Source organism: Epinephelus lanceolatus, chromosome 12, assembly GCF_041903045.1.
Source record: "Epinephelus lanceolatus isolate andai-2023 chromosome 12, ASM4190304v1, whole genome shotgun sequence".
NCBI classification, from domain to species: domain Eukaryota; kingdom Metazoa; phylum Chordata; class Actinopteri; order Perciformes; family Serranidae; genus Epinephelus; species Epinephelus lanceolatus.
In genome coordinates, this window is record NC_135745.1 from 21,896,286 (window position 1) to 21,921,635 (window position 25,350).

General features: G+C 41.5%; 1 protein-coding gene across 1 annotated transcript in view; it reads right to left on the reverse strand.

Moving 5' to 3' along the window:
• Nucleotides 1–577: 577 nt before the first annotated feature.
• The window catches only part of b4galt2 (UDP-Gal:betaGlcNAc beta 1,4- galactosyltransferase, polypeptide 2), a 270,007-nt gene continuing 245,234 nt past the window's right edge, over nucleotides 578–25,350 (reverse strand). Inside the window, exons 7-8 of the mRNA XM_033651114.2 lie at nucleotides 15,867–15,971; nucleotides 578–871 (exon numbers count right to left, since the gene is read on the reverse strand). Coding sequence (XP_033507005.1) covers nucleotides 721–871; nucleotides 15,867–15,971 — 256 coding nt within the window. The 3' untranslated portion in view covers nucleotides 578–720. The remainder of the gene's footprint in view (nucleotides 872–15,866; nucleotides 15,972–25,350) is intronic.

The following is a 25,350-nucleotide window of genomic DNA, read 5'->3' on the forward strand; positions in this document are numbered from 1 at the left end:
TTGATGGCGTTTTTAAGGTTTGTTGTCCGCTCTTAAGTCATTCCCAAACCAGCAGGTACCACGTCTTGTATCCATCTTTGTATCCATGTAAAAAGCCCATTTCATTCTGCTTATATGAACTTGGTCAGATATTCCAAGAAATCCCCCTTGATACTGTCCAGTGTTTCAAAACAGGCCATGAAAACTTTCCAAAGTTTCAAATGATGTCATTGTCTGATCTCTAATCCCCTGACAATAGCTCCTGTCAATATTCTCCATCGATATGCCACTGGATGTCCTCCAGTTTACAAAAGATTGTTAATGGAAAGATTCCAAGTTTCAGCCTCCAAGTCTGACACCAACCTTTGGTCGGCTACTGATATCCGAGCTTTGGTCCCCACTCTTAAAATTCTGAAGTCACTGATTGGTAAAGGTAGGAGGCGTGAAGCCACTGGCTGCTTGAAAAAGTTGCAAAGAGCCTGAGTCCTGGATCCAGAAATGGCAAGCTGAAATCCAAAAAAAAAAAAAAAAAAAAAAAAAAAAATCAAAACAGAGAGAGGGGTCGAGAGGGAGAAAGAGACCATAATGTGCTTGTAACTTTTTCCTCTCTTTCATTCCATCATCCTTCCAGATGTCTTAGATTTGTGATCTCTTTATTTCCCTCTCATAAGCTCTCTTCTTCCCATATTTTTCCCTCCAGTCAGTGTGCGTCGACCCCCTCGTCTTCCTCTCCGTCTGTCTCTAGCCCTTAATAGGCCGGGGCGGTGGTTTGCCAATCTCCACAGAGATATTTGTGTACAGAGGGTACCTCTTGACCTGAAGCACTTTGTAGGTCAGAGAGCTGATGCCGTCCTTCTTCATAGTGTTCTTCGTGTTCTGGATTTTATTAAATCTGGAGGGTGAAAGACAAAGACAGACAGAGAGAGGTGGGAGGGGTGTGGAGGGAAAAAGAAAATTTGATTAAAAACAAAATAAAATTTTGACATAAAAGCCGTTTCCTCTATATCAGTGCATGTGTGAGGCTATGTGGGTATATAAGTGTGTTTGATTGCTTGGAGACTGGGAGGTCTGGCTTAGTGGGTATTGATATTATGCCTCAGGAAATGCAGATCATTACAAGACTGACAGTTGACATGTTTCCTGTTGGATTTAAAGGATAACCCTTCCTACAACACAAAGTTCAAGTGCAAGGCAGCCAAAAAAGATTCAAATAAGAGAGAAAAGGCTCTTCACTTTTAGGTCCAATGCTGACAAAGCCAAGGTTTCTGTAAATCTGCCTTCATTGGGGCAAAGGGGATCCCAGCAGCTTAATGGGATCAAAGAGAGCAGAGGTTCTCTACCTTTTTGGCTCATGACCCCTTAAAACAAAACACTGTCTTCTGTGCATATTTGTCTCCCGTTGCATGCGTCTATCAGTTGAAACTGGTTCATCAAGACATATTTAGTGATTTACAAGTAAAATGCATTTGCATAAATGTTTTTTTTTTTACTTTCCTCTTTTGTTAATCATCTAGCGACCCTTCAAATTTATTGGAGACCCCTAACAGAAGTCATGACCCTCAGGTCGAGAACCACTGAAATAAAGCACACTTTTTTGTCATGCAGATGATGGATCTGAAGGTACAGAAGAGATGCTCGGAAACAAGCATAACACATCACAATACTGTAAATATCAGTGTTGTAGTCAAGACCACCTAAGCTGCAGTCTGACTCACCAAATGTAGACTGTGGGTGTCAGCCTGCCATTGACGAGCTATTTCAGCCGGCATTCTTCTGGCATTGCATCTGCGTACTAGTTTTTTTTCAAGAGCACCATCACTGCATCCTGGGCTTAGCGCTGCCCAAGACACCCAAGACAGTTTTTCCCCCCTATATCAGAATGATAAAGGGTGGTTCCAGACCTTCCTCTAGCTCTGACACAGTGCCGTGGAGATAGGTCTGATAGGTCTAAACCAAGACCAAGCTATGACCAAGACCAGATGGCATCAAGACCAAGACAAGGCTAAGTCTTTTAGGGGTTGAGACCAAGACCAGACCAGTGGGAGTCCCACACTGCATGACACACACACACAAAATGTGGCAATGCACACCATATGCACTCCTCAAGCTGATCTGAAAGATCTACTTTCCCATAAGAACACTCACAAAAAACATTCCTCAAGAGTCCTCTTCATTCATCTTTTTAATTGCCATATATTTATGTATAAATGTACAATGAGGAATGTCTTAATGAATTATTTAAAAGGCATTGCAGAGCTGAAATGATCTTGCCATGTTTATTCAACACTCATTTTTTGCACAAGGAATTTAGTGATATCCCTGCAGTTGTGGTCTTGAATGGTCTTGAAGTAAAATCCTAAGATCAAGACAAGACCAAGTAAAAATGCGGTTGATTCTAGGACAAGACTGAGACCACCAAAAAGTTGTCTTGAGACCAAGCTCAGCTACTACAACACTGGTAAATACATATTGGAAATTGCAAGAGAGGAAAAAAATGGGGCAAGTCTTTTTTCTAGGTGACTGTGTGTTCAGTACTTTCAAACCATTCTGTTGGATTATTAGAAATGAAGCACATCCAGTTTCCTTTACCATGTAGATACTGGCCAACAGGTGGTGCTATAGCGCTGCACTGTGTCTCAGTGAACAGTATTATCCATCACATCCGCCTCAGTTTGTTTGAATTATGCTGGAATATCCTTCCCCATTGGCTGCAATTCAGCAGTTACATCAGAATCTGCTCTTACGTTAGAATCTGCTCTGATTTTAGTGTTGAAGATGGGAAAATAATTCACACAGTGTGTCAGACAGTTTCACAGTGCTGCTGCTGCACTTCAGTTCAGTTTGTGATGCAACCCCTGGCATCAAAACGGATTCATAACACAAACTCTCCTGTCACCCGCATAGTAGTATCAGTTTTTGCAGCCAGTCAGGATGGAAATGAGGCCACGGCGTGCGAGCGTCTAACAGCATGTTTACAACACTCTTGTCTTAAAAATGCCATTTTTGGTGCGCGAACAGAGAAAGAGCTGATGTGTGCAAACGCCCAGGCGAGCACATTCACTTTTCAAAAGACAGCTGTGACTGACTCTAACAAAAGACGTCTTCTTAATGATATGCTTGGACGTACAACTGGAGTTGACACTTCAGTCCGACATGGACCACTGAGTCTACAGAGCCTTGTCAGAACTGACTAGTGAAGATCTCTCTCCTCCCTCTGCATCGCTTTCTCCTTCTGTCTCCCGCAAATCAAATCAAAAAGTGCTTTATTGGCATGAATGGACGCAGGAAAAATGTTGTCAAGCATCCTTCCCTTGAACAATATAATACAATAAGATATAAATAGAATTATGGGTTCCAAGGATTGGCACTCCTATCTAAAAAAGAAGGGGAATTAGTTTAAGAGAAAAGTGCAAGGGAAGAAAGGGAAGGAGAGGAGGAAAAGCAGGCGGTATTAACTGAAATGAGGGCTGGATGGCAGGGGAGAAAAATAGAGGATAGGTTGGCAGGGGGATAAATACATATCTGAGAAAGAGAGTGACAGATGGAGGGGGCAAGATATACTGATATTAAAAATAAAGTGAATGAGAAAAGAGAAATCTTTAGACGAATCTATGAAGCAGCGGAGATTAAAACCAATAAACTAATCCCCACAGACATAGCGAGGATATAAAATGCATGTACTCAATCTGTAGGCGACTGTATGATCGTTTCAAAGCTATTGGTCTCACTTATCTTTTATTTCAGAGAGTTAGAGGGCGAGCCAAAGACAGTCCTCCTTACATATTCATTAGCCTGATTTCCAGACTGAGTCCTAACTGGGCTAAGTAAAGCTCTATTTTAATTCCACCGAGGGTCTCATAGGAAAACATTTCTGGTTTAGGATCTCAACAATAGCTTTTCATGCCGGTTACTGAGGGTTATTTTGTTCTGGTGTCATATATTTTGAGCTGGCCCTCCTGACCCTATTGTAGAAATGTCTCAAAGGAATAGGTGAACAATTTGGGAGACTCGCTTATTCGCTTTCTTACCTTAGATAAGAAGACTGGTACCTCTCTCACATCTGTTTGCTAAACATGATACCACCAGGAGCAGCTGGTTGGCATAGATGAGCACAAGGACAGGACACAAGGGGAGACAGCTGGTCTGGCTCTGTACAAAGGTGACACCAGCACCTCTAAAGCTCACTAAGTAACACACTAAAACTCACAGGAGACTTCTGATGGACCGCTACCAGCTACAGGGTGAGGATCACATGACTGACAAACAAGTCTGTGTCAGTAGGCTAGTTTTTGATAGCCTTGTTACTTACTTTACTTGTACTGATGAAGAAGATAAACAGTGAAGAAATGCATAAAACCACAAACAAATAAAAAAAAAAAAATTCTAGTTTAGTTTTGACAAAATTAGGATTCAAACTTTCTAAAAATATCAATGATCATGAGAGAAACAGACGACACTAACTTCCCTCCAAAATACGACCTTACATCCATCATGAATAATCATGCACACTTAGCTTCTAGTTATTAACAAAGACTTCCAGCAGCTCTGTAGGACAAATGAAACTTATAAAACAACATGGCAAACCCTCAGTCAGTGTGGTCTATTAGATGACATTGTGACAGGTCGCACAGCCAACAGTGGTCAGCTAGCCGTGATCTTATTTGCGTCTCATTACAACAGTCATACACACTGTCCTGTCCAACCTCTATCTGTGGACATGTTGCTATGGTGTTTGTATGCTCAAAATGCAGTGTGTTAGAGCCATTTCTAGCAAGTCCTAGTTTCCTATTAGTTTTTGAGTTAATGCGCCACCTGAGCTGGCATCTTGGGAGCCTTTAATTAAAGGCTGGTGTGCTACCGTGTGTGTGAAGACACCACAGGGTTACAGTCTTAAACCGCTGTGTATTTTGTTAATTATTTTTTTGTTTGTTTGATGAAGTTATTTAATAACCTATTGATTTGTAAAGGCCTGTTAATTTGGGGAATGCTTGTTTGCGGATTTCTGTTTTCATTGTTTTTAATGCAACAGTCAAGATAATCAGTTTATAGCGTCGTCCTGCAACTCTCCATACAGCCTGAAAATCAATCAACTCTTAAACCAACCAAAGAACCCTGGATCATCAACACTGAGTAAAATTAAACCAAAGACAGCAAGTTTGTCATATCTCAAATCTCAAATGAACTTGCACTTCTCTGGGTGTGTTGGTCTAAAAATGAGGAGTGGTCAGGCGCAGTCATGGCGCGTTGCTAGTTAGATAGCGTAAAAAGCAAATGCGCCAGTAACCAACAAAAACCTGGTCTAAAGTCAATGGCGCAGTATTTTGCTGTTAAACAAGTTAGCAATATGCGTCTCTAGGCGGGTGCACAACGCACGTGCACTCTGCTCAGACACACACGGAGCAGCCACACATATGCAAAAGATAACAAATAAAAATATGATTACAATGTGAAAGGTTAATTATTGTGCACATTAAAATATTTATCAGAAACACGTCTTAATGGTCAGTCATTAATCAGAATGATCTAATCGCAGTAATAATGATCACCATAATTTGTAATAATGACAAATGAAATTGTGAAATTATCTGACCAATCAATCATTTTTTTGATTGAAAACCAAAGCCCACACATTGCATTTATTTTAACATGTTATACTAGGCTACATTATATTATATTAGTTATCTGAGTGTAAATAAGAGGCAGGACACAGCTCTAGGAAACATGTGAAAACAATTAAACGTGGTGGGGAAGAAAACGCTGAACAGGTCCTAGCTGCAGGATCAGCACCTTGGGGAGCTCCGCGGCAGTCCTGACAGCTGTGCTGTGTTATATGATGGTAACAGGTTTGAATAATATTCCACAGATATATTTAGTAAGATCTTTTTTGTATTAGTGATCCCACGCCTGCTTTTCCTCGGGGAGCTTGGGTGCCTGTCTGCTGTCCCCGTAGATCTGGTTCTGATGGGCCTTCACCTCCTGCACTAGGAGATCCATCTCCTGAGCTGTAAAACGCTCACTCTTTCCAGTTGGTAGGTCCGCCATCTAACTAGCTCTCCGCCATGTGCTCCAATCGCGCCTCTTTTAAAGGGAATGCGAGGTGAAGGTTGAATGATTGAATGATACGCCCAAAACACACCCATGACTAATTCATAGAGTAAGTCCAACCCTTTTAGACTCTCCGCCATGGCACACAGTCTAAAAACGCGCTGTCCAACTAGCAAGTGACTGGGACACGCCCATGCGCCGCACGCCTGGCGCTTTGCGTTTTAGACTATCTAAATAGGGCCCTACATCTGCTAAACAGCAGCATGTTAGCATGCAGATGTTAGCATTTAGCTCAAAGTACCTGCTTTCCTATAGAGGGCTGAGAAAGCCTGTGGGTTTATCTTCACTATCTTCTTTAACTTTAGCTTATATTGGAGTTATGATATGTAGCATATGAAATAGCGTATGGTGAATGTGCTAGGAAAGGTAGTATCGGCACGGTCACTACCTGGAGTTTGCATAAACGGAGCCTGGGTTTGTTGAAGGAGGCAGTGCTGTTTGGGCAGAGAAAGCCATGCGTAAGTAAGGTGAAGGAGGTTGTTGGGTTGGTGAGGGGAGCAGTGAGACCTGGTATTAGGGGAGTGTCTCTGGGACGCCAGAGATCACTGTCTAGCCTCCTGGAGGTGTCGTGGGACCAACTAGATGAAACACTGGTGAAAGGAGGTTCCCACCTGATGACCCCAAAGACGTGTTAGTTATCACTGCTCACTGGTCTGTATAGTTAAGCCTTGCCATAATAGCTTATCATAGGGCTTAGGAGGTTATTCACTGAGTGTGGATCCTTTCTCTAGAGCACAAATGTCTTGTGTTTATTTGAACGAAAAGTGACCTATTGCGACATACCTCAATGACTTCCCAGAGAACTGGAGATACCCTGATAACCAAACTCTTCTGGCTGCTCAGGGTAGCATTATATTTAAAGTATATCTAACTCCCAAGAGTGTTTTCCAAAATGTGAAACTATTCTTTTAAGAGATCTAAAGCCGTGTTCAGGGTGAATACAGTTTTACAGAAACACACACACACAAACACACCCCACACACCCTGTATCTGCACTGTCCCAAGATGATAACATATGAATGGAATATTTAGCAATGTTACTGAGCGACTGATTCATTTGCAATGCATGAAGCGCCGCTTTCTAGACAAAATGTGTGTGTATGTGTGCAAACTGATACTCGCGGCTGGTGATGAATGTGCCTCTTTCTTACTTCCGCTGGCCCAATATCTCATTGCTATGCCTAACAAGCATCTCCGAAAGGGCTGAGAGAATGGACTCCTGTGTGAGTGTGTGCATTTGAGTGAATGTGTGTGTGTGTGTGCGTGTAAGCAGAGGAGATAGTAAACATTCATCAAACAGCCAAGACAACGCCTCCCTTGGTAAATGCTGGACATTACGCAGGTACTCCAGATAAACTCTCCCAAAAGGCTCAATCATTAATCTGAATCTAAACAGAAAAGCAACCCTACACCTGAAGACATGGAGCGGAAACAGAAGCTCAGTTTATCTGTGTAATTGAGTGACAGGCCTGTGTGATTAAAGCCTGAAGAATATAACTATTTTTTCTCAAAGACAAATTGATTGTTGTGGGTTGTTGCTGTTGATGTAGGTGGTTTCAGGTTGACTTTCACTCAGTAAAATGTGATTACACATGTAAACATTTGCTGTATTTATTAGTCCCTGGCACTTATCGGTCATTTTAAGTGAAAATCATAAATGGCACTTTGGATTGAGGTCCAACTTGTAGACCGAAATTCTGTACATGTATTTAAGATTTCTTCTGTTTTGCCTCCAACTTAATGCAATATATTTTCAAATGTAGGTGATGTAGACGGATATATGAGATAATGAGCTTGATTTCATGTTTTATAGATTAGATGTATATTTGATATTTTGTAATTTGGCCTGTATTATTGTTTTTTAGGTGGTGAGCCACATGCACCATCATAGAGCTTGTTAGCCTATTGTGTGCATTATGTTTAACTGTAGGTGTGGTTTCACCTTTTCAAACGTTTTGACCTGACAGAGATCCAAGAGGGATCAAAATGTCTCGATTAAACTTTTATGGTATGAAGTAAGTGTGCAGGCATTACTTTTATCCTCAAAATGTATGACCTCACGATCCCCTGATCTGATACAGAGCTCATATCAAAAGACAAGGAAGTTGTAAAGAGTTTTCTCGGAAAAACACAGACCCGTATCTGCAGTTCCTCAAGAGCTCATGCCTTGAAAGTGGTTAAAGGCATTTTTCTAATTGAAAATCCATCTTGTAAAAATCTGTCAATTTGTAATAAAAGCTCAAAAAAGTCCTGGGAGAGCTAAGTGGCAGACATGGAATGAATACCACAAAGAAAGCTCTTAAGTGATCCGTCCCATCCACTGTAGCAACAATGTAAATTGCTTTCCTCATGAATGTGCCTTAGACTGCTGCACAACTACAAGATATCATGCGTCCCAAATGCAGTAAGATGATTAAATATAAAGTCAATCATACAGAGCCACCCCCCTCACCCCACCCCTTGCTCAATTTCCACATTGTACTGTACTTTTTGTAACAGGCCTACTGAACTGTATTTGACATACATATGATTGAACTCCAAGCTCTTCCAGTGTTTTACTGTTTTGACAGTTGTCTTATTACTTACAATTTTCAACATCATGGGCAATTAAGTTTCTAAATGAACCTAAACGCCCTTTTTCTCTTTTACTTAAGAATTCATAGTAGCCAACCAACTTAGTCAACCTTCCCTCCATGCCGTTCTTATCCCCAAGTCGTCAAAAACAGATGCTTTGTCACACCCCTCAGCGTGTGATATTGATGCCAAAGGCACCATTCAGACGGACGCACCAAGCTTTCAAGTAACTCCACTGTAACCACTCTGTAGCAGTACCTGATGAGGAAAGCAACTGACGTAGTATAAAGAGCGAGAAAGTCTGCATAAGGCAAGACAGAGGGGAGGGAGGTGGGTCAAACAAAACCGGACTTTCATCCACAAGACTGCAATTCATGTCCCGTGTGAAACGAAAAGTCACTGTTGTTTTAATCACTGATTTACGTAACAAACCTACATAGTTTAACCTAAAACATGCTATCTTTTTTTATATAAACCTAACTAAGTAGTGTTGTTGCCTAAACTTCACTGCGACCACTCTACAACAGTAACCACTTGTTAAAATGTGTTTCAGCTGTGCATCACATAGAGACACTAAAGGGTTCCCTGTGCATCGTTATCAGACGCTGAGGGGTGTGACGGAATGAAAGCAGGTTGATTCCTCTAACAGCAGTATCATTAGGTCGAAATTTTAGTTGATCCGATACTTTGGTGTATAACAGAATATCGATCGAAATTGATGACTTTCCCAACTTAACCAATCTAAGATGGTGAGGGTGGTAAACATTACATCTGGTAAACAGTTAGCATTTAGCTCAAAGCACTGCTTCCATGGTGACCTACCGTGAGACACCTCACTGTCTTCCCAGAGAACTGGGGTTACCCTAGTAACCAAACTCTTCCTGTTTATACCTCATTTTCTCTTTTTTATCTCATGACTTTTTTCAGTCACACAAAATATCAGATGATTTGACAGACCGAGGGTTTACCACTCTAGCAGAGAAATCAAAAAGCTCTCAAAACTGCACTGACAGAAATTTAAAACTTCCCTCAGGAGATGAAAAGTGATGGATTTAAATTTTCAGTCCGCAGAGAGATACATGGGGAGAAACCCTCTCTCCTCCTCCCACACTGCCTGAATACTGCCATGAGGTAGCCAATCCTCATTTCACAACTCCCTGATTATTTTGAGCCACCGTGCTTTATTTAAGTCCAAACACCACTTCCTCTTCTTTTATTTTTTTTCCCCCTGAAAAATCCTTTAAGCCAAAATTTCCGGCACATTATAATGAGTGTCCAGAAGGGCTGTAAAAATGAAGTTTGTGCCCATTAATAGGCCGCTATTCTCTGCCCCTCGCTACAGTTATGAATAATGGATCGCCCCCAAATAAATAGCGTCCCTCTTGGTGTCACCTCTTATTGAGGAAGTCTGATCCACGGACCAGAGAGAGAGACGGCGCAGAGTGATGAGCGAGAGGAGGAGAAAAACAGGAATTGAGTATCAAGCAGACACACACACACACACACACACACACACACACACACATACTTTCTCAGTCTAGTGGCGGATTTATTGATTTTGATGAAGGCAACTAGACTATTCTGACCTAGCTGGCTCCCGTCTCTATTGGTGTCATTTCACCAAGCAATTACTGAGAGATCGTTGAATCTCTCCTTCTCTCCACACACACACAAACACACACACACACACACACACACATACATGCACACACACATGCACACACATTATTTTGCAAGTCACAGTCAAGTCTCAAGTCTATGCAAGAGTTTTGAGTCCTAAACAAGTCATAATGCTCACTTCACCAAATGTAATGCTACTGTATCTTAACAAACAAAAAAATATTAAATTTAATTTAATCAAACATTAATTTGTTGAAACTAGTTTGTTAAAACAAGTGCAACTGAACTTTATCATAAAAAAGTAGTGCTGACATTGTACTTTCATAGCATGTAGCAACATTACCTAGGTTCACAACAGAATAAATTCTGTATATTTCTGTCCTGTCTTATTGTATTTATCTCATCTCACACTGAAATAATGTCTATTCATTTCTCTTCCCATATTTGTAAGACATATTCTGTAAGTCTATTCTTGCTTTAAAGGAGCAGTGTGTAAGATTTGAGGGGATTTAGTGACATCTACTGGTGAGAGTTGCACATTACAACCAGCTGAACCTTCTCTCGGTTAGAATTCCTTCAGTGTTCACTGTTAAAGAGGTTCTATTATGTTACAAATCAGTGTTAATTCGATGGTGTGGGGCTCATCAGAGACAGTCTGCTAGCCTAGCATCTGCTAATCTGTGCTAACCTTTTTTTGTTAAGTTAAGATCCAGATGTTCAGGAGGTTTTTACCACTATCCAAATTATCTGCAGAGGCCTCCCTCTCTCCAAAACAAACAGACCCAGTGACTTAAATCAGTAAAATCTCACTGAGTAAAGCAGTTTCACATTAAAAAATGTGTTTTTTCGATAATGCTTGTTGTGGAGGGGCTGCTAGCTACTCTGGCTGATGTGAAAACATGAATGTGCTACTGTAGAAACATGGCAGTGCACCATGGCGGACTCCGTGGACGAGGACCAGCTCATTAAGTAACAATAAATGGCTCATTGTAAGGAAACATAAACGCAGCTATTCTTATTTTCAGGTGATTTTTTATAAAACATTTTTTATCTTTGGGGTAAAGTATCAAGTATTTTCAAGTCAAAAAGCTCAAGTGCATGTGAAGTCACGAGTCGTTGGTCCAAGTCAAGCTGCAAGTCTGCAAGTCATCAAGTCGTGTCTACAGTACAAATTTGTGATGTGAGTCCACACCTCTGTTGGTTAGCGTGGTTCCATGGGTTATTTTATGACATAAAGAGGCATATCAAACTGATAAAAGTTCAATAAAAGTTTAATAAATAAAGGTGAGCAGGATCTTTTCTCTTCAAGTCATTCAGTCATGTTTTAGATGAGTTGCTAGCCAATCACTGCAGGATTCATTAGCATTGCCAGCAAATAGTCTTGTACTGAAGCAGAACAAGGAACTTTGAAGGTGTCTGACACCATATAAAGAGATCCTCCTTACAATCAGCAGATGCTTGTTGCAGGTAGAAAAAGACCTTTCATTTCTTTTCAGTCACAGCCTCTACTTTGGGCTCATTTTCCTTCCTCCCACACCTGTGTAAGGGGGAGGATTTTAACTGTTAGAGCACAACTATATGTGATCACATCAAAGTGCAGTCAGTAAAAGGTACGAATGTAAGGCCAAGATTAGAGCGACATTCTCTCTGCTTCTTAGCAACCAAACACGTCATGTTTTATCATCTTTTCACACAAATAAGTCGTTAGCTGCTTTTTACAATATCCATTAGCATTACCATCAAAAAGCTTTAATTTGTTACATCTGTAATTATCATGTCGGGATCAAGCTCTTCATATCATAAATGCACGGCTGAGCAATGCATTTTAAGTGTCAAGTCAGGCATTCATTACACTAACACTGTATCTGAATGAATGAATATGAATGTGCCTCTGCAGGAGTTCACAGGCAGGTGAATGAGGGTTAGACACGGAGCGATAAACACAGTTATGTAAAGCCATTAAACGTGATTTGATTGCTTTTTATAATTGAAATGAACGTGTGAAGTTAATAACAAAAGAAAAAAAATAAATGCTTTTTAAAGGTTTACAAAATCGGATACTTTTTCTCTCACTAGACTTTGTGCAAAATTCAAATGAAGCATGTCACAGTTTGTTTGGCTGTCACTGCTCTTTCACACATGACTCTCTTTTTCTAATCTTCTTATAAACCAATTTAGGAGCCGCAGCTAAACTGGACCTCAACTGTGAACCTTGACGCAGTCCTGTCAAAACACTTTGATATAATAATGCCACACGAGATCAAACTAAAACAATACTGGAGGAGGGAACAGGGTTCACTGTATCTTCATTCTGCCCCAGCTGCAGCAGCTATCGATTTTTGTGTTGTGAGGCATCGTTGCCTGGTCTATCCAGGCATGAAAACGGGGGCCTCTTAGAGGAGAATAAACAGTGATAATCCACGTTTAAGCAGCTTAATGTGAGGTGCTATACTCCTGGTGATTAATGTGTCTAGAAGGGCTCATCTCTGCATATTGGGTCTCATTCATCAAACCATAAAATAACACATTTATACGGGAAGCATTTTTACACATTTGTCTGAAAAGCAATTTAAATGGGTGTAGCCAAAAGAGCAACATTTAAGCCCCTAGGCTGTATCTCTGAAAAGCAATTTTTAGTTTATTGAAAATGTTTTGTCCTTGGCATTTTAAAATCTTCCAATCTTTCAGTGACCAGAAAAGGCCACGCTGTGGTCTTCAGAGGATTGCTTTTATTTACATTTTGCCCAGTCATCTGATACTTTCACTGAGACTACAGTACGCATTCAGTGGTGTCACTATTTATGTAACTTGCACATTAGCAGAAACTGAGTTTTAATAAATGCTATGAAGACAGGAAATGACTATGACATCTTTAAATGCATGCATTTTTATTTATTTAACATGTCCTCATGCATCTTTTAACATCCTGTGATGAGTGAAATATTTTATCAGTTATAGGAAAATGTTTCTCTTTGTCTCTCTGCAGGGTTTTCTCTGCTCTCCCTCAAACATAAAAAATACATGATTTACTGTAAGACCAGTTTCATTGCTTTTTTTCTGGTATTTTGCTCCCATTTTCTTTGTCTTGCTTGGATAAATAGCAGCAGCAGTAGCGGTAGTTTTTTTGTGGTAAGATAATCAGTATATTCAGGGCTGCAGCTACCATTCAGAAGACTGAATATCCTGTTTATGTGTCTGGGCATGTAACACCATATGCCTTTTTCAGAAACCTGGATAAGACCTTTTCCCATTTATGAGAAACCTGAAAAGTACTCTGAAAGAAAGCAGGACACTGTAACATGTATACACCTTATCCTGGTTATTGAGAGCAGCTGACTACCTGTGCAGGTGTGACTTCAGCCATATCATGCAACCAAGATACAAAAAATGGCAGCAGTGAAAGTTTTGTCTTTACGCAGCGACGCTGACAGGATGGCACTGGTGTAGAGAGTGGTGTAGCTGCTGGTGAGTACTGGTGAGTAACTAGGGCCTGGGTAGCATGTGCATGTGTGTGTGTGTGTGTGTGTGTGTGTGTGTGCAGTTGAGAGAAAGAGCAATACGCAGAAATACTCAGAGCAGACAGCTGTTGTAAACAGAGCTGAGAAGAAATCAGCAGTTAAGTTTAAGTGGTAGTAAACGTAGTGTAGTGTTTAATATTTCCTGTTGTCTCATCCCCCGTTGTCCGTTTGTTTTTAGAAACATCACAGTGCCTGTGCAAACATACTGCGGTCATCAGTAACCTGGTTATTATCCTCAATACGATCATAACTGCGATGAGACTCATCAACAGGTTATTCATGTCTATGTAAACGCACTCACTGAGGCCCTCTGTTAGTTTGAGGGTTTAAGTTGTAGAACGCCCTGGTCATTTGACAAGTATCGCACACTCAGGCTCCATATGCATTTCTCTTTTATTGAGATGACGTTTCGGCCCTCAGGGCTTCTTTAAGATCAACACTCACACCTTATGTCTGCAAAGGTTCAACAGTTCAGAGGCTTCTCCAGACTGAAGCAGTGATTCACTGCAGATAACACCTTGTCTTTGGTGTTGGCTGAATTCAAATGATCCTAGGTGTATCTGGCCAGGATTTAGCAGTTCTGTTGACTGTGAAGTGGACATCTTGGAGCTCTATGTGATATAGAAACTTAACACACCACGGGTTGTAGTGAGGTGCTGATCACTGGCAGTGGATTTGAAAGTAGGAAACAAGTGCCGCACACTCTGGCTCCATACGCATTGCTCTTTTATTTAGATTACGTTTCGGCCCTCAGGTCTTCGTCAAGGTCAACCATGATACATATATTTTGACATCACACGTCAGTCGAGCTGTTACATGTGTCACAATCACTAGATTGAGAACACCGTTTTGACCTCTGTACAGTTAGGCTGGCATTTTTTTCTTGTTTGTGACTTGTTAATGCTCAGCAGACAACGCCAATGCTTTGTACTACTCCACCACTCGTTTGGTCGTACCTCAAGACCTCAACTTAGTGAGTTTGGGAAGTGCTGCAGGTGCTGTCGGTTCATGGAGGTTAGCCTGCTACAGTGGTCAAAGTTCTTTGCAATGGCACCAGTACACATAAAAATGGCTGCCACTCTGAGCATCCTGCTATTTTGATTACTATGTGGATGTCTATTCTACATTCTATTTCTATCGTCTAAACAACCTGAGATACTAATATAGTTCAAGAAATATACATGGTGGGTATTTTTTTAGTATATTTCCAGTATTTCTGACTCAATATACTTTGTTTTTTACTATAGTTTTTATATTTTTTTTAGTCTATTTATGTCAACAAAAATTAAATTACATACAGGATTCAGTATTTTTCCACCAGACACAACATACTTACATTTCTTACAGTGTGTGGAAGTCAATTAAACATGGGAAATAACATTTACAGAAGTGATAACTGAACAATTAACTGTTTAAAGGAGGAGAATTAGGGAGAATTTTACTCATGACATCTATATTTATAAAAAATCCCCCTGGCCTAAGCATATCAATCTCACCAGCTATTCACGCGGTAGGCAAAATGGGTCTATAATAATACACTTTGAAATAGTTAATTATATTCTACTACATTGTTATTTCTCCTGCAGTTTCTTATGAGGAGCTGCTCAGCGGCCAACAGCAAGAGCACTGGCCCAACAGTGGGCAGCTCTCAGGTGTGAGTGTGCACAGTGTGAGTGTGAACAAGGAATTGCTCATAAAAAAAAAAAAAAAAAAAAATCAAAGGCTTCTCATTTAACCATCACAGGTTAAAAGTTAAAATATGTTTAGCATGTAATTCTAGCAAAACTGGACAATACGAGAGCAGGTAATGTGGATGATGAAGGACAGAGGACTCTGCTGGTTTTATATTGCCTGTGTTGCTCATGCTTCAGTACAGTCCTCTACAGCTAGCTCTAATTATAAGGACATGTTATTGATAGTGTGCCCTTTGCAGCACCACATATTCATAATTCTCTCAAATGGAGATGAAAAAGTTGGAAGAAACATCTGAACAATGTAGCTACGAGACAAAAGCAGCACGATCGATCCAAACGTGGAGCCGCAGAACGAGTTTGGACAATGATGCAGTACCTCTGTGGGTTGGGCTCGTTGTGTTTGTCTCTCTCGTGTTTAATCATTCTGTAGCGGCCGATGCGAACGTCTGGCCTGGACACCTTCATCCCGTTCAGAGTGATCCTGCAACACACACAGAGACAATACATGTTTGAGAGAGAAAGACAAGCAAACACAAAGAGAGGGAGAGATGAAAGAAAGGCAGCATAATGAGAGAAAAATAACAACAAACTGAGGAGAGGGAGTTCACCTTGAGGTTTGATGAAGAGTGAATTATGGCTGAAATGAATTATTATTTTCATCATTTTTAGTATGTATTTTTTTTTAATCAATTATTAATTCAGTGCATACAATGTCACAAAAGAGAGAAAAATGGCAACCACTTGTTCCCGTAGCCCAAGGTGACAAGGTTTTTCAATTATTTTTTCAATTAATTTATAAATAAACAGTCCATGGATAAAAAAAGATGAATTTACTGTCATATGAAATACAACAAAGGCTGCAAACTGTGAAAATTCATAACCTGAAACCAGAAAATGTTTCAATTTCTGCCTGAAAAATGACTTCCAACTTGTATTTTCAACTGTCAACATCCATTTGTCCAATCTGTTGTCGCCTTTTCAACCTCTAAATACAAATAACACAACACCCATATGTTGTGGACCGTACCATTAACACAATTCATAGTGTTGTGACAGTATATGCAATTAAATGGATCTTTCTTGTGTCATTTTACAAATACTTGCACACAGCATTCCAGATATGAAAACCTTGTTTAAAACCTTAAATACAGTATAAGCCTCAACAGTACTTCTAAAACAACAGCAGCTCGAATGCTATATTGAAACATCTGATTTAAATTGCATTAAAAAGACCAATGCTCAATCTGAGACATAAGCAGGTGTTGAAGTTCTTTCAATTACAGAGACATAAACAGTAAAAAAGGGCCTTTTTGGGCTGATTTCGGCAATTAGATACAGAAAAAAACAGAGGAGCAATCAGAGAAAACATAATGTCTGGACAAGGGAGACAAAGAGAACCAGGGAGAGGAGTAGCTGGACCAGGACAAGGGAGAAGGAGAGGTAGGGGGAGAGGAGTAAGCGTGTGGTGGTGTTCACAGGAGAGAGCTGTTGTCACTGGAGACAGTTTCATGTTGCTAATAACGATTCTACTGCAGCAATTCTGTCTCTAACTTTTCTTTGTATGTTCTGTAGAGTAAAGATGACGCCTTCACTTTTAGACAGTATGTTGCCAAAAATGCACAGATTCGACATTTGACCAAAACTGCAGAGTGGTTTACAGTGAAAACAAACTGAATTATAAAAACACAACAGATGTCATTTTGTTTACCACAGAGGTAAAACATGATAAGTAAGGTAGTTCAGTCAGGAACACTTTAGTCAAAGAAAACTTTATTTTCATTTGCAGTATCATATTTAGATCTGTTCTGAGTCCTCTCTGCCCTTCCATGTGCCTATGAAAAAAGCCTGAGGCAGAGAGAGCAAACCTCTCTGCCCTTCCATGCGCCTACATGGAAAGCCTAAGACAGGGAGAGCAGTAGCAAAGACCCCCCAGGAACAGAACAGAGCAGCATCAATGACAAACACAAATGACAATGATAAGTCAGACACAGCATTAAAAGGAGGAGCTGGGGTGGAGGCAGGTTGCAAAGTGGCTTACAGAGGAAGCAGCAACAGTAGGCAGGCCAGAGCAGTTTAAATAGGGCTCCCTGAATGAGATTCACCAATTAGTTGTATAGAAAGGAATCATGTAATCTATCAGCTGACTCCCTTCCATCAATCAGCTGCTCCATCAGTTGATAGGACTGTTTAAGATCAGCTGATGTAGCTAGGATGTGAGCTGAGCTTGACATTTTGTCCTGCCTGGACTAACGCTATGCTAATTTTTTTTGTGACTGACCAGATGTTCCTTAGACAGACATGCTGGTGTTCTGAAAGAAAGACTGAGTCAGCAGAAAATTTAACTTTCTGGTTAACTGTGTGATGTCGCTGTGTTCTTGTGATGAGTATAGAAAAAGTATCTTATCATGATATGAAAAATACATTTTTCCAGTTTTAATCCTGTGTCCGTGTATCAACTGGGCATTTATCTCTTGTCATGTACCAAATCTATGTCAAAAAAGTAAGTATGAGCATTTTACATCAAACTCCCTGTTTTCTCTTCGTCTGTATAACCAGGTGAAATGGTTTCAAATGTTTGATGACTCATCCTGCGCTCAGGGGCGTTAACAAAAGTTCATCCAACCAAATGAAACTTTGGGCGACTGGCTAGCCACACCGCTTATATGAGACTACACCACACAGTGTGTGGGTTGAAGCAGAGCAATACGGAGAGAGGCAGGAGGACGTATGTATTTGAAATCCTTTCTTTTCTTTTCCAAAACAATGTGGTGGAGGTTTAATTCATTCATCTCTCCCTCATCCTTCTGATCTAATGGTGAGGGAGGTGTGTGTGGAGCCAGCAGTCCGCTCCAGACTCCACTGCTGCTGCGTATCATGCTAAACTTTAAGCCCACTCACTTTTTAGCAGTCCAAACAAATGTGAAAGATTTGATTTAAATCCCTCATGTAGCTGTAGACTGCTAAAATACTCTTGAGCTCGTTTACTGGGAAATATATCACAGTGCAGAAGCTAAAGATGCTCTATCTTCTGTTTCGCGGGGATGTAAAGAACAGGTTAACGCTGTAAGTAAGTTGACAGTACACCTGAATAGACTTTGCAAATGCTTAAAACTCTACCAATGAACACCAACAAATGCTTCTTTGACTTCTACAGCTGCTCATGGTGTTCAAGCACACACTGCATCTCTTCACACGGGGCTCTCGGGGCTGAGTTTGCCCTAAAGTATGAATATCATTCAGTAATTACAACACAAACACAGCACATTGCAAACAGTGTTGCACACAAACAAATGAACAAAAACAGAGACCACCTCTGGCTCTTACTGAAAAATCCCCACAAAAAAGAAGAAAGAACAACTGATCAGAGACATTTATAATACCAAGAGAAACACATTGTTCAACTTTAAGAGTTGTGAACTTGTGCGGACACCAGCTGGGGAATAAGACACAGATTTACAGTGTGTTTCAGTTTAAACAAAGCATGAGATCACAACTCAGAGACATACGGTAACGTATTGCCACTAGGATGCAATACAAGGGCAAATCTGCACAGAGATTTATATCTAATGCTACAACAAATGGAGTGTGGGCTGCACAAATAACAGATCTGTTCCACATAAAGCCTGAGTAAACCCAGAGGTTGACAGAAGCATTGATATTCATACCTGCAATGATATAAAGGATTGTCTATGTGTGTACTGAATTCTTATTTGTCGCAATGCTCTGATTCTTGCAGTCTCTCTGTCTTAAAAAGCATCCATGCCTGATATTGCTCCTCAACAACTGCTCGTCTACTCTACACTTCCAACGCCTCCTCGTCTCTGACCTCCTTGCCTCCATCTTTACTCTCCTCTCTTCTTTTCACAACTTCGTTTCCCTTTCCTGCTTCTCATCTCTTCGTTTCCTTCTATTTCATCTTTTTTATTCCCCTTTTCCACCTGTGGAGTATACTGAAAATTCGTCTCTGGTACTTTGTGCTGATGTGAGATGTCAGGGATTCAGCGTTTCTTGGCAATGGCACAGTGGAAGAAACATGCAACTGTATTTGAAACTCATAATAATGAAAATATTTTAGGGTTAGCAGGGTGAATTCATTCATGAAAGAGAAACATCTCTCTGCAGGTAAATGTTCATTCATTCATTAATAAAAGGAAAAGAAGTGTTTAACTTTTATGTAGCAGTGACACGGGTGAAAGACGATTGAAGCGCTTGCTGATACTACCCCAACCTTCATCGCTTCATATTGTTCTCCCTCCATCTCGGGTGCATGAATCCCTGAACACACACATTCAATTTTTTAACACCTGTATGGTGTAGAAAGAAATTAGAGACACTTGACTGTGCTTGTGTAGCGGTGTAAGTGCCGCAGAATAATTTGTGAATGTTGACAATTACAACTTAATTAATCAACAACAGTTGAACAATTAACAAGTCGCTGTCTTTGAATTTTTTTTTAGAACATTGGACACTTAAAAAAAAGATTTTCTAAGAGTTATTGAGTTATTGAATATTTGGGCACACTGCGCTGTGTAAGAGTGAATTTATTTAATGTTTTTTCCAATACAAATGCCCTAAGCACCTCTCTAGTCTTCAGATCACTGAGAGTACATTAGAGTCACATTCATCTATTCACAGATACATTCACACACTGGTGGCCAAGGCTATTGTACAAGGTGCCACCTGCTGCATTCACACACACTTACACACCACACAGCCATCATGAGCAATTTGCGGTTCAGTATCTTGCCCAAGGAGACTTTGACATACAGACTGGAGGAGTCAAGGATCGAACTGCTGATCTAACACATTCTCACTCTGACGTCATCACATATTGACATTTGGGGCTCCAGTTTCCTGGCACAGCGAACCCCACACACAGTTAGTTTCGAGCAGCACAACCCGAGGTGCGCTTAGTTTGGTAGTTTGGCAGACCGAGGTGCACTGAGATGGGTGTGGTGGCGCAGCAGGGGGAGGTGTCGACAGATCCAGCTTGGCGCAGTGACAGTTTCGTGCCAAAAGGCTTCGCCGAAGGTGCTCTAAAAGCTCGCCAGCTGAAACCAGGTCTACTGTCAGCGCAGGCGGAGCGCAGCCGGTGTAAGTGGAAGTTTGGCTGACCGGCGGACAGTGCGCACACATCACCAAAACCTCACAGGCAGGTTTCCAGAATGTCAGGCACTTTAACGATGCAAAAAAACCCATTATTCAATGCAACTATCTGCAATCAGCACATAAATGTATCTCTATATCGACTGTCCCGTCACATGTGATGTCAGATCAAAGGGGACTGGCACCGTTTGGCACGTTTGGCACACGTAATGGAAACCCAACCTGATTTGATTAACACAGCTGCAAACTAATGAGTTCACATCCCTCTCAGCCAACCACAAACAGCCACAGCATCAGATAGGGAGTATATATTCAGCATCTGTCATCTTAGAAAGCAAAAGAAAAGAAATAGAGTGAGAGTGCGAGAGAGAAAGAGAGAGAGTGCGTGCGCACGAGAGAAACGCAACATTGATTTACAATTGTGGTGACTCCTCCCAGGCTACCTTTGCATCATCAGCCCGTGGAGGTCTGCTCACAGTTCCGTATATTTGGACACTGCGAGCAGACCTCCCGGACCAAAACATCAGTTTCCTCCTGGGAGAAGTTTGGCCGTCTGACGCTGCTGCTCTCTTCTGCCATGGCAAATTGAGTAAACTCTCATTACGCCTTCGCGCGGCGCATTTAAGGGCGAGGAGAGGGGCTCATTTGATTGGTGTGATGTGTGTAAAACCCACTCGACGCCTTCTCTCCTCCCTCTTTCCGACTTGCGCAGGTAGGAAGGACGGAGGTGGGAAAGAGGAGTAGCTACGCCAGGTGCACGGTGTGCCAAACTTGCAAAATCCGCCTGGCCACACCCAGTTGGCGAAGCGCAGGTGCGCTGCGGCCCCGCCTCGCCCGGTCTGCGAAACTAGAGCCCTTGGTCACGGATTCTCCATGCCCAGATATGACGTGCAAGGTACCCTGGGTGTGTTGGTTGTTGACATTCTGGGACGCTGTGCCAAGTTATGCCTGTTACATGCATTGTCATCTTTCAAAATACACTTCCTTTTTTGCAGGAAATTTACTGCTTACATAATCCCTTTCAAAATGAACGCACTGCATCGGTATAACACCACAAATTGCCATTTTTTTCTCTAATGCACATGGTTGGGTTTAGGCAACAAAGCACGTGGTTAGGTTTAGGAAAAAAGAACAGGGTTTGGCCATATAATCTTGCGGGATGCAAACACCGCTCTCCAGGGTGAAAGTCGTGTTTGTTGGACCTATCCCCTACATGTACCACGCCAAACCGCCCCACTAGGACTTTCATTGCCTTGACTTGCGTTCTTGTCCCGCCGCATTTCCCCCTGCCGCCGCAGAGCACCGTTAAACTGTAATGGTGACCGGCCGCATATCAATCCGACGTGAAAGGACAGCTTTGTTCGTCGCTGTCTGACGCTGTAAGTCATTGCCCAAGTGCCAGATTTCGTCGACCTCAGACTGAATCCGGGTTGGCTGATTTTTTGAGTAGTGGATGACGTGCTCTACCTCTTGAGTCACAGTGTTGTACTTCATAGATGGTCCCAACAGAAAGAGCAAGCAGCAGTACCGATGCAGGGCAGCACCAGCACAGACAAAGGGAGAGCTGGGAAGATTTTGCAGCTTAAAAAGGCCTCCAAATTGGGAGGGTGTGTTTTGTATGACATGTGTGTATGAATCAGTGCAGCTTGAGTTGACTGCCTGAACTAGCTCGCAATTAGCTCGCTTCCTAAACCTAACCAAGTACCTTTGTTGACCAAACCTCACCACCTTAACCACCTGTTTAAAAACATGACTGTTAATGGTCATATGTAGTTTTGGAAGTTGTTGGCAAACAAGCTGCTCCGTCGTTTAGGTATGAGAATGAGTTGATCTCCTGCCACTAGTAGGGAGGCTAATTTAGGAAATGCTCCGATGGGTAGTATTAGAGTGTAGGAAGGAATGATGTATGGCATGGTCGTTAGATTGGAGGACTTACTGAGCTTTAGAGGTGTTGGTAGGACAAGTTTTTGAACTTGAAACAGTGCCAGAGTAGCTAGTTCCCCCCTGCTTCTGGACTTTTACTGTACAGGCATGAGAGTGATATCTATCTTCTCATCTAGCTCTCAGTAAGAAATCATTCTAATCATTCAGCTTTAAAGGTGATGGTAGGCATATTTTTGAACTTTGGATAGAGCCACCTACAGTACAGGCCAAAAGTTTGGACACACCTTCTCATTCAATGCGTTTTCTTTATTTTCATGACTATTTACATTGTAGATTGTCACTGAAGGCATCAAAACTATGAATGAACACATGTGGAGTTATGTACTTAACAAAAAAAGGTGAAATAACTGAAAACATGTTTTATATTCTAGTTTCTTCAAAATAGCCACCCTTTGCTCTGATTACTGCTTTGCACACTCTTGGCATTCTCTCCATGAGCTTCAAGAGGTAGTCACCTGAAATGGTTTTCCAACAGTCTTGAAGGAGTTCCCAAAGGTGTTTAGCACTTGTTGGCCCCTTTGCCTTCACTCTGCGGTCCAGCTCACCCCAAACCATCTCGATTGGGTTCAGGTCCGGTGACTGTGGAGGCCAGGTCATCTGCCGCAGCACTCCATCACTCTCCTTCTTGGTCAAATAGCCCTTACACAGCCTGGAGGTGTGTTTGGGGTCATTGTCCTGTTGAAAAATAAATGATCGTCCAACTAAACGCAAACCGGATGGGATGGCATGTCGCTGCAGGATGCTGTGGTAGCCATGCTGGTTCAGTGTGCCTTCAATTTTGAATAAATCCCCAACAGTGTCACCAGCAAAACACCCCCACACCATCACACCTCCTCCTCCATGCTTCACAGTGGGAACCAGGCATGTGGAATCCATCCGTTCACCTTTTCTGCGTCTCACAAAGACACGGCGGTTGGAACCAAAGATCTCAAATTTGGACTCATCAGACCAAAGCACAGATTTCCACTGGTCTAATGTCCATTCCTTGTGTTTCTTGGCCAAAACAAATCTCTTCTGCTTGTTGTCTCTCCTTAGCAGTGGTTTCCTAGCAGCTATTTGACCATGAAGGCCTGATTGGCGCAGTCTCCTCTTAACAGCTGTTCTAGAGATGGGTCTGCTGCTAGAAATCTGTGTGGCATTCATCTGGTCTCTGATCTGAGCTGCTGTTAACTTGCGATTTCTGAGGCTGGTGACTCGGATGAACTTATACTCAGAAGCAGAGGTGACTCTTGGTCTTCCTTTCCTGGGTCGGTCCTCATGTGTGCCAGTTTCGTTGTAGCGCTTGATGGTTTTTGCGACTCCACTTGGGACACATTTAAAGTTTTTGCAATTTTCCAGACTGACTGACCTTCATTTCTTAAAGTAATGATGGCCACTCGTTTTTCTTTAGTTAGCTGATTGGTTCTTGCCATAATATGAATTTTAACAGTTGTCCAATGGGGCTGTCGGCTGTGTATTAACCTGACTTCTGCACAACACAACTGATGGTCCTAACCCCATTGATAAAGCAAGAAATTCCACTAATTAACCCTGATAAGGCACACCTGTGAAGTGGAAACCATTTCAGGTGACTACCTCTTGAAGCTCATGGAGAGAATGCCAAGAGTGTGCAAAGCAGTAATCAGAGCAAAGGGTGGCTATTTTGAAGAAACTAGAATATAAAACATGTTTTCAGTTATTTCACCTTTTTTTGTTAAGTACATAACTCCACATGTGTTCATTCATAGTTTTGATGCCTTCAGTGACAATCTACAATGTAAATAGTCATGAAAATAAAGAAAACGCATTGAATGAGAAGGTGTGTCCAAACTTTTGGCCTGTACTGTATGCTAGCAGCTTTATTCTGCCTCCAGTATTTTAGGCTTAGCTAGGCTGTATTGGTTTGTTGGTCTAACTCTTTCTCTTCTGTCTCTTTTGTCAGCTCATCTCTTCGCTCCTCTGTTCTTTTCACCTCTACTTCTCCTCAACGCTTTTCTCTTCACAGCTCGTTTCTTTTCACCTTCCTCTTCTACTCCTTTCCCCGTCACCTTTCATTTTTCTCCTCTCTTCTTCTTTACAAACCAGCAATATGTAAATAACCCAGAATGTAGCCCCATGCCATCAAAGCACATCAACGCGTTAAGAGGCGAAACCCAAACTCCATAAAAACAACCCTCCCATAAATAAATTCATCCCAACTAAATAACACATCTTTGCTTCCTCTTTTTCTTCCCTCCTCTCATGTCTCACTGACTTTGCTGACTTTGCACATGCATAGATGGCTGCCTTTGTCAGTGTGTCTGCGCGTGCAGCATGCATGCATTTGCATAATTGAGAGATTTATTATGGTGCAAATAATGTGAGGGTGAGAGATTGAGCATGCCAGACCTCTCCTCCTCTTCCTCAGCTTTTCAGTGCAGTGAGCTTAGTTATACATTATTCACAGTTCTGCATCTTTAAAATAATCTTCTTTGTGCCCATTGCCCTGCAGAGGTCGAATGTGTACGGCTCGACTGTGGCTAGAAATTTGAATCCCTTCTTCTTCTTCTGTTTCAGTACGAATCTCAACATGTTATGTTTATATGTTGAGATTCAAGTTCAAGATATTTTAGTGCAGATCAAAATTCATGGTACTGAGCACTTTTCTTTGCCAAGAAAATCCATCCACCTGACAGGTGTGACATATCAAGATGCTGATTCAAACAGCATTGTTACTACGCAAGTGTGCCTTTGGGTTGTCACAATAAGAAATGTGCAGTTTGATCACACAACACGATGCCACAGAAGTGCCATTGGCATTCTCACTGCAGGAATGTTGACCAGAACTGTTG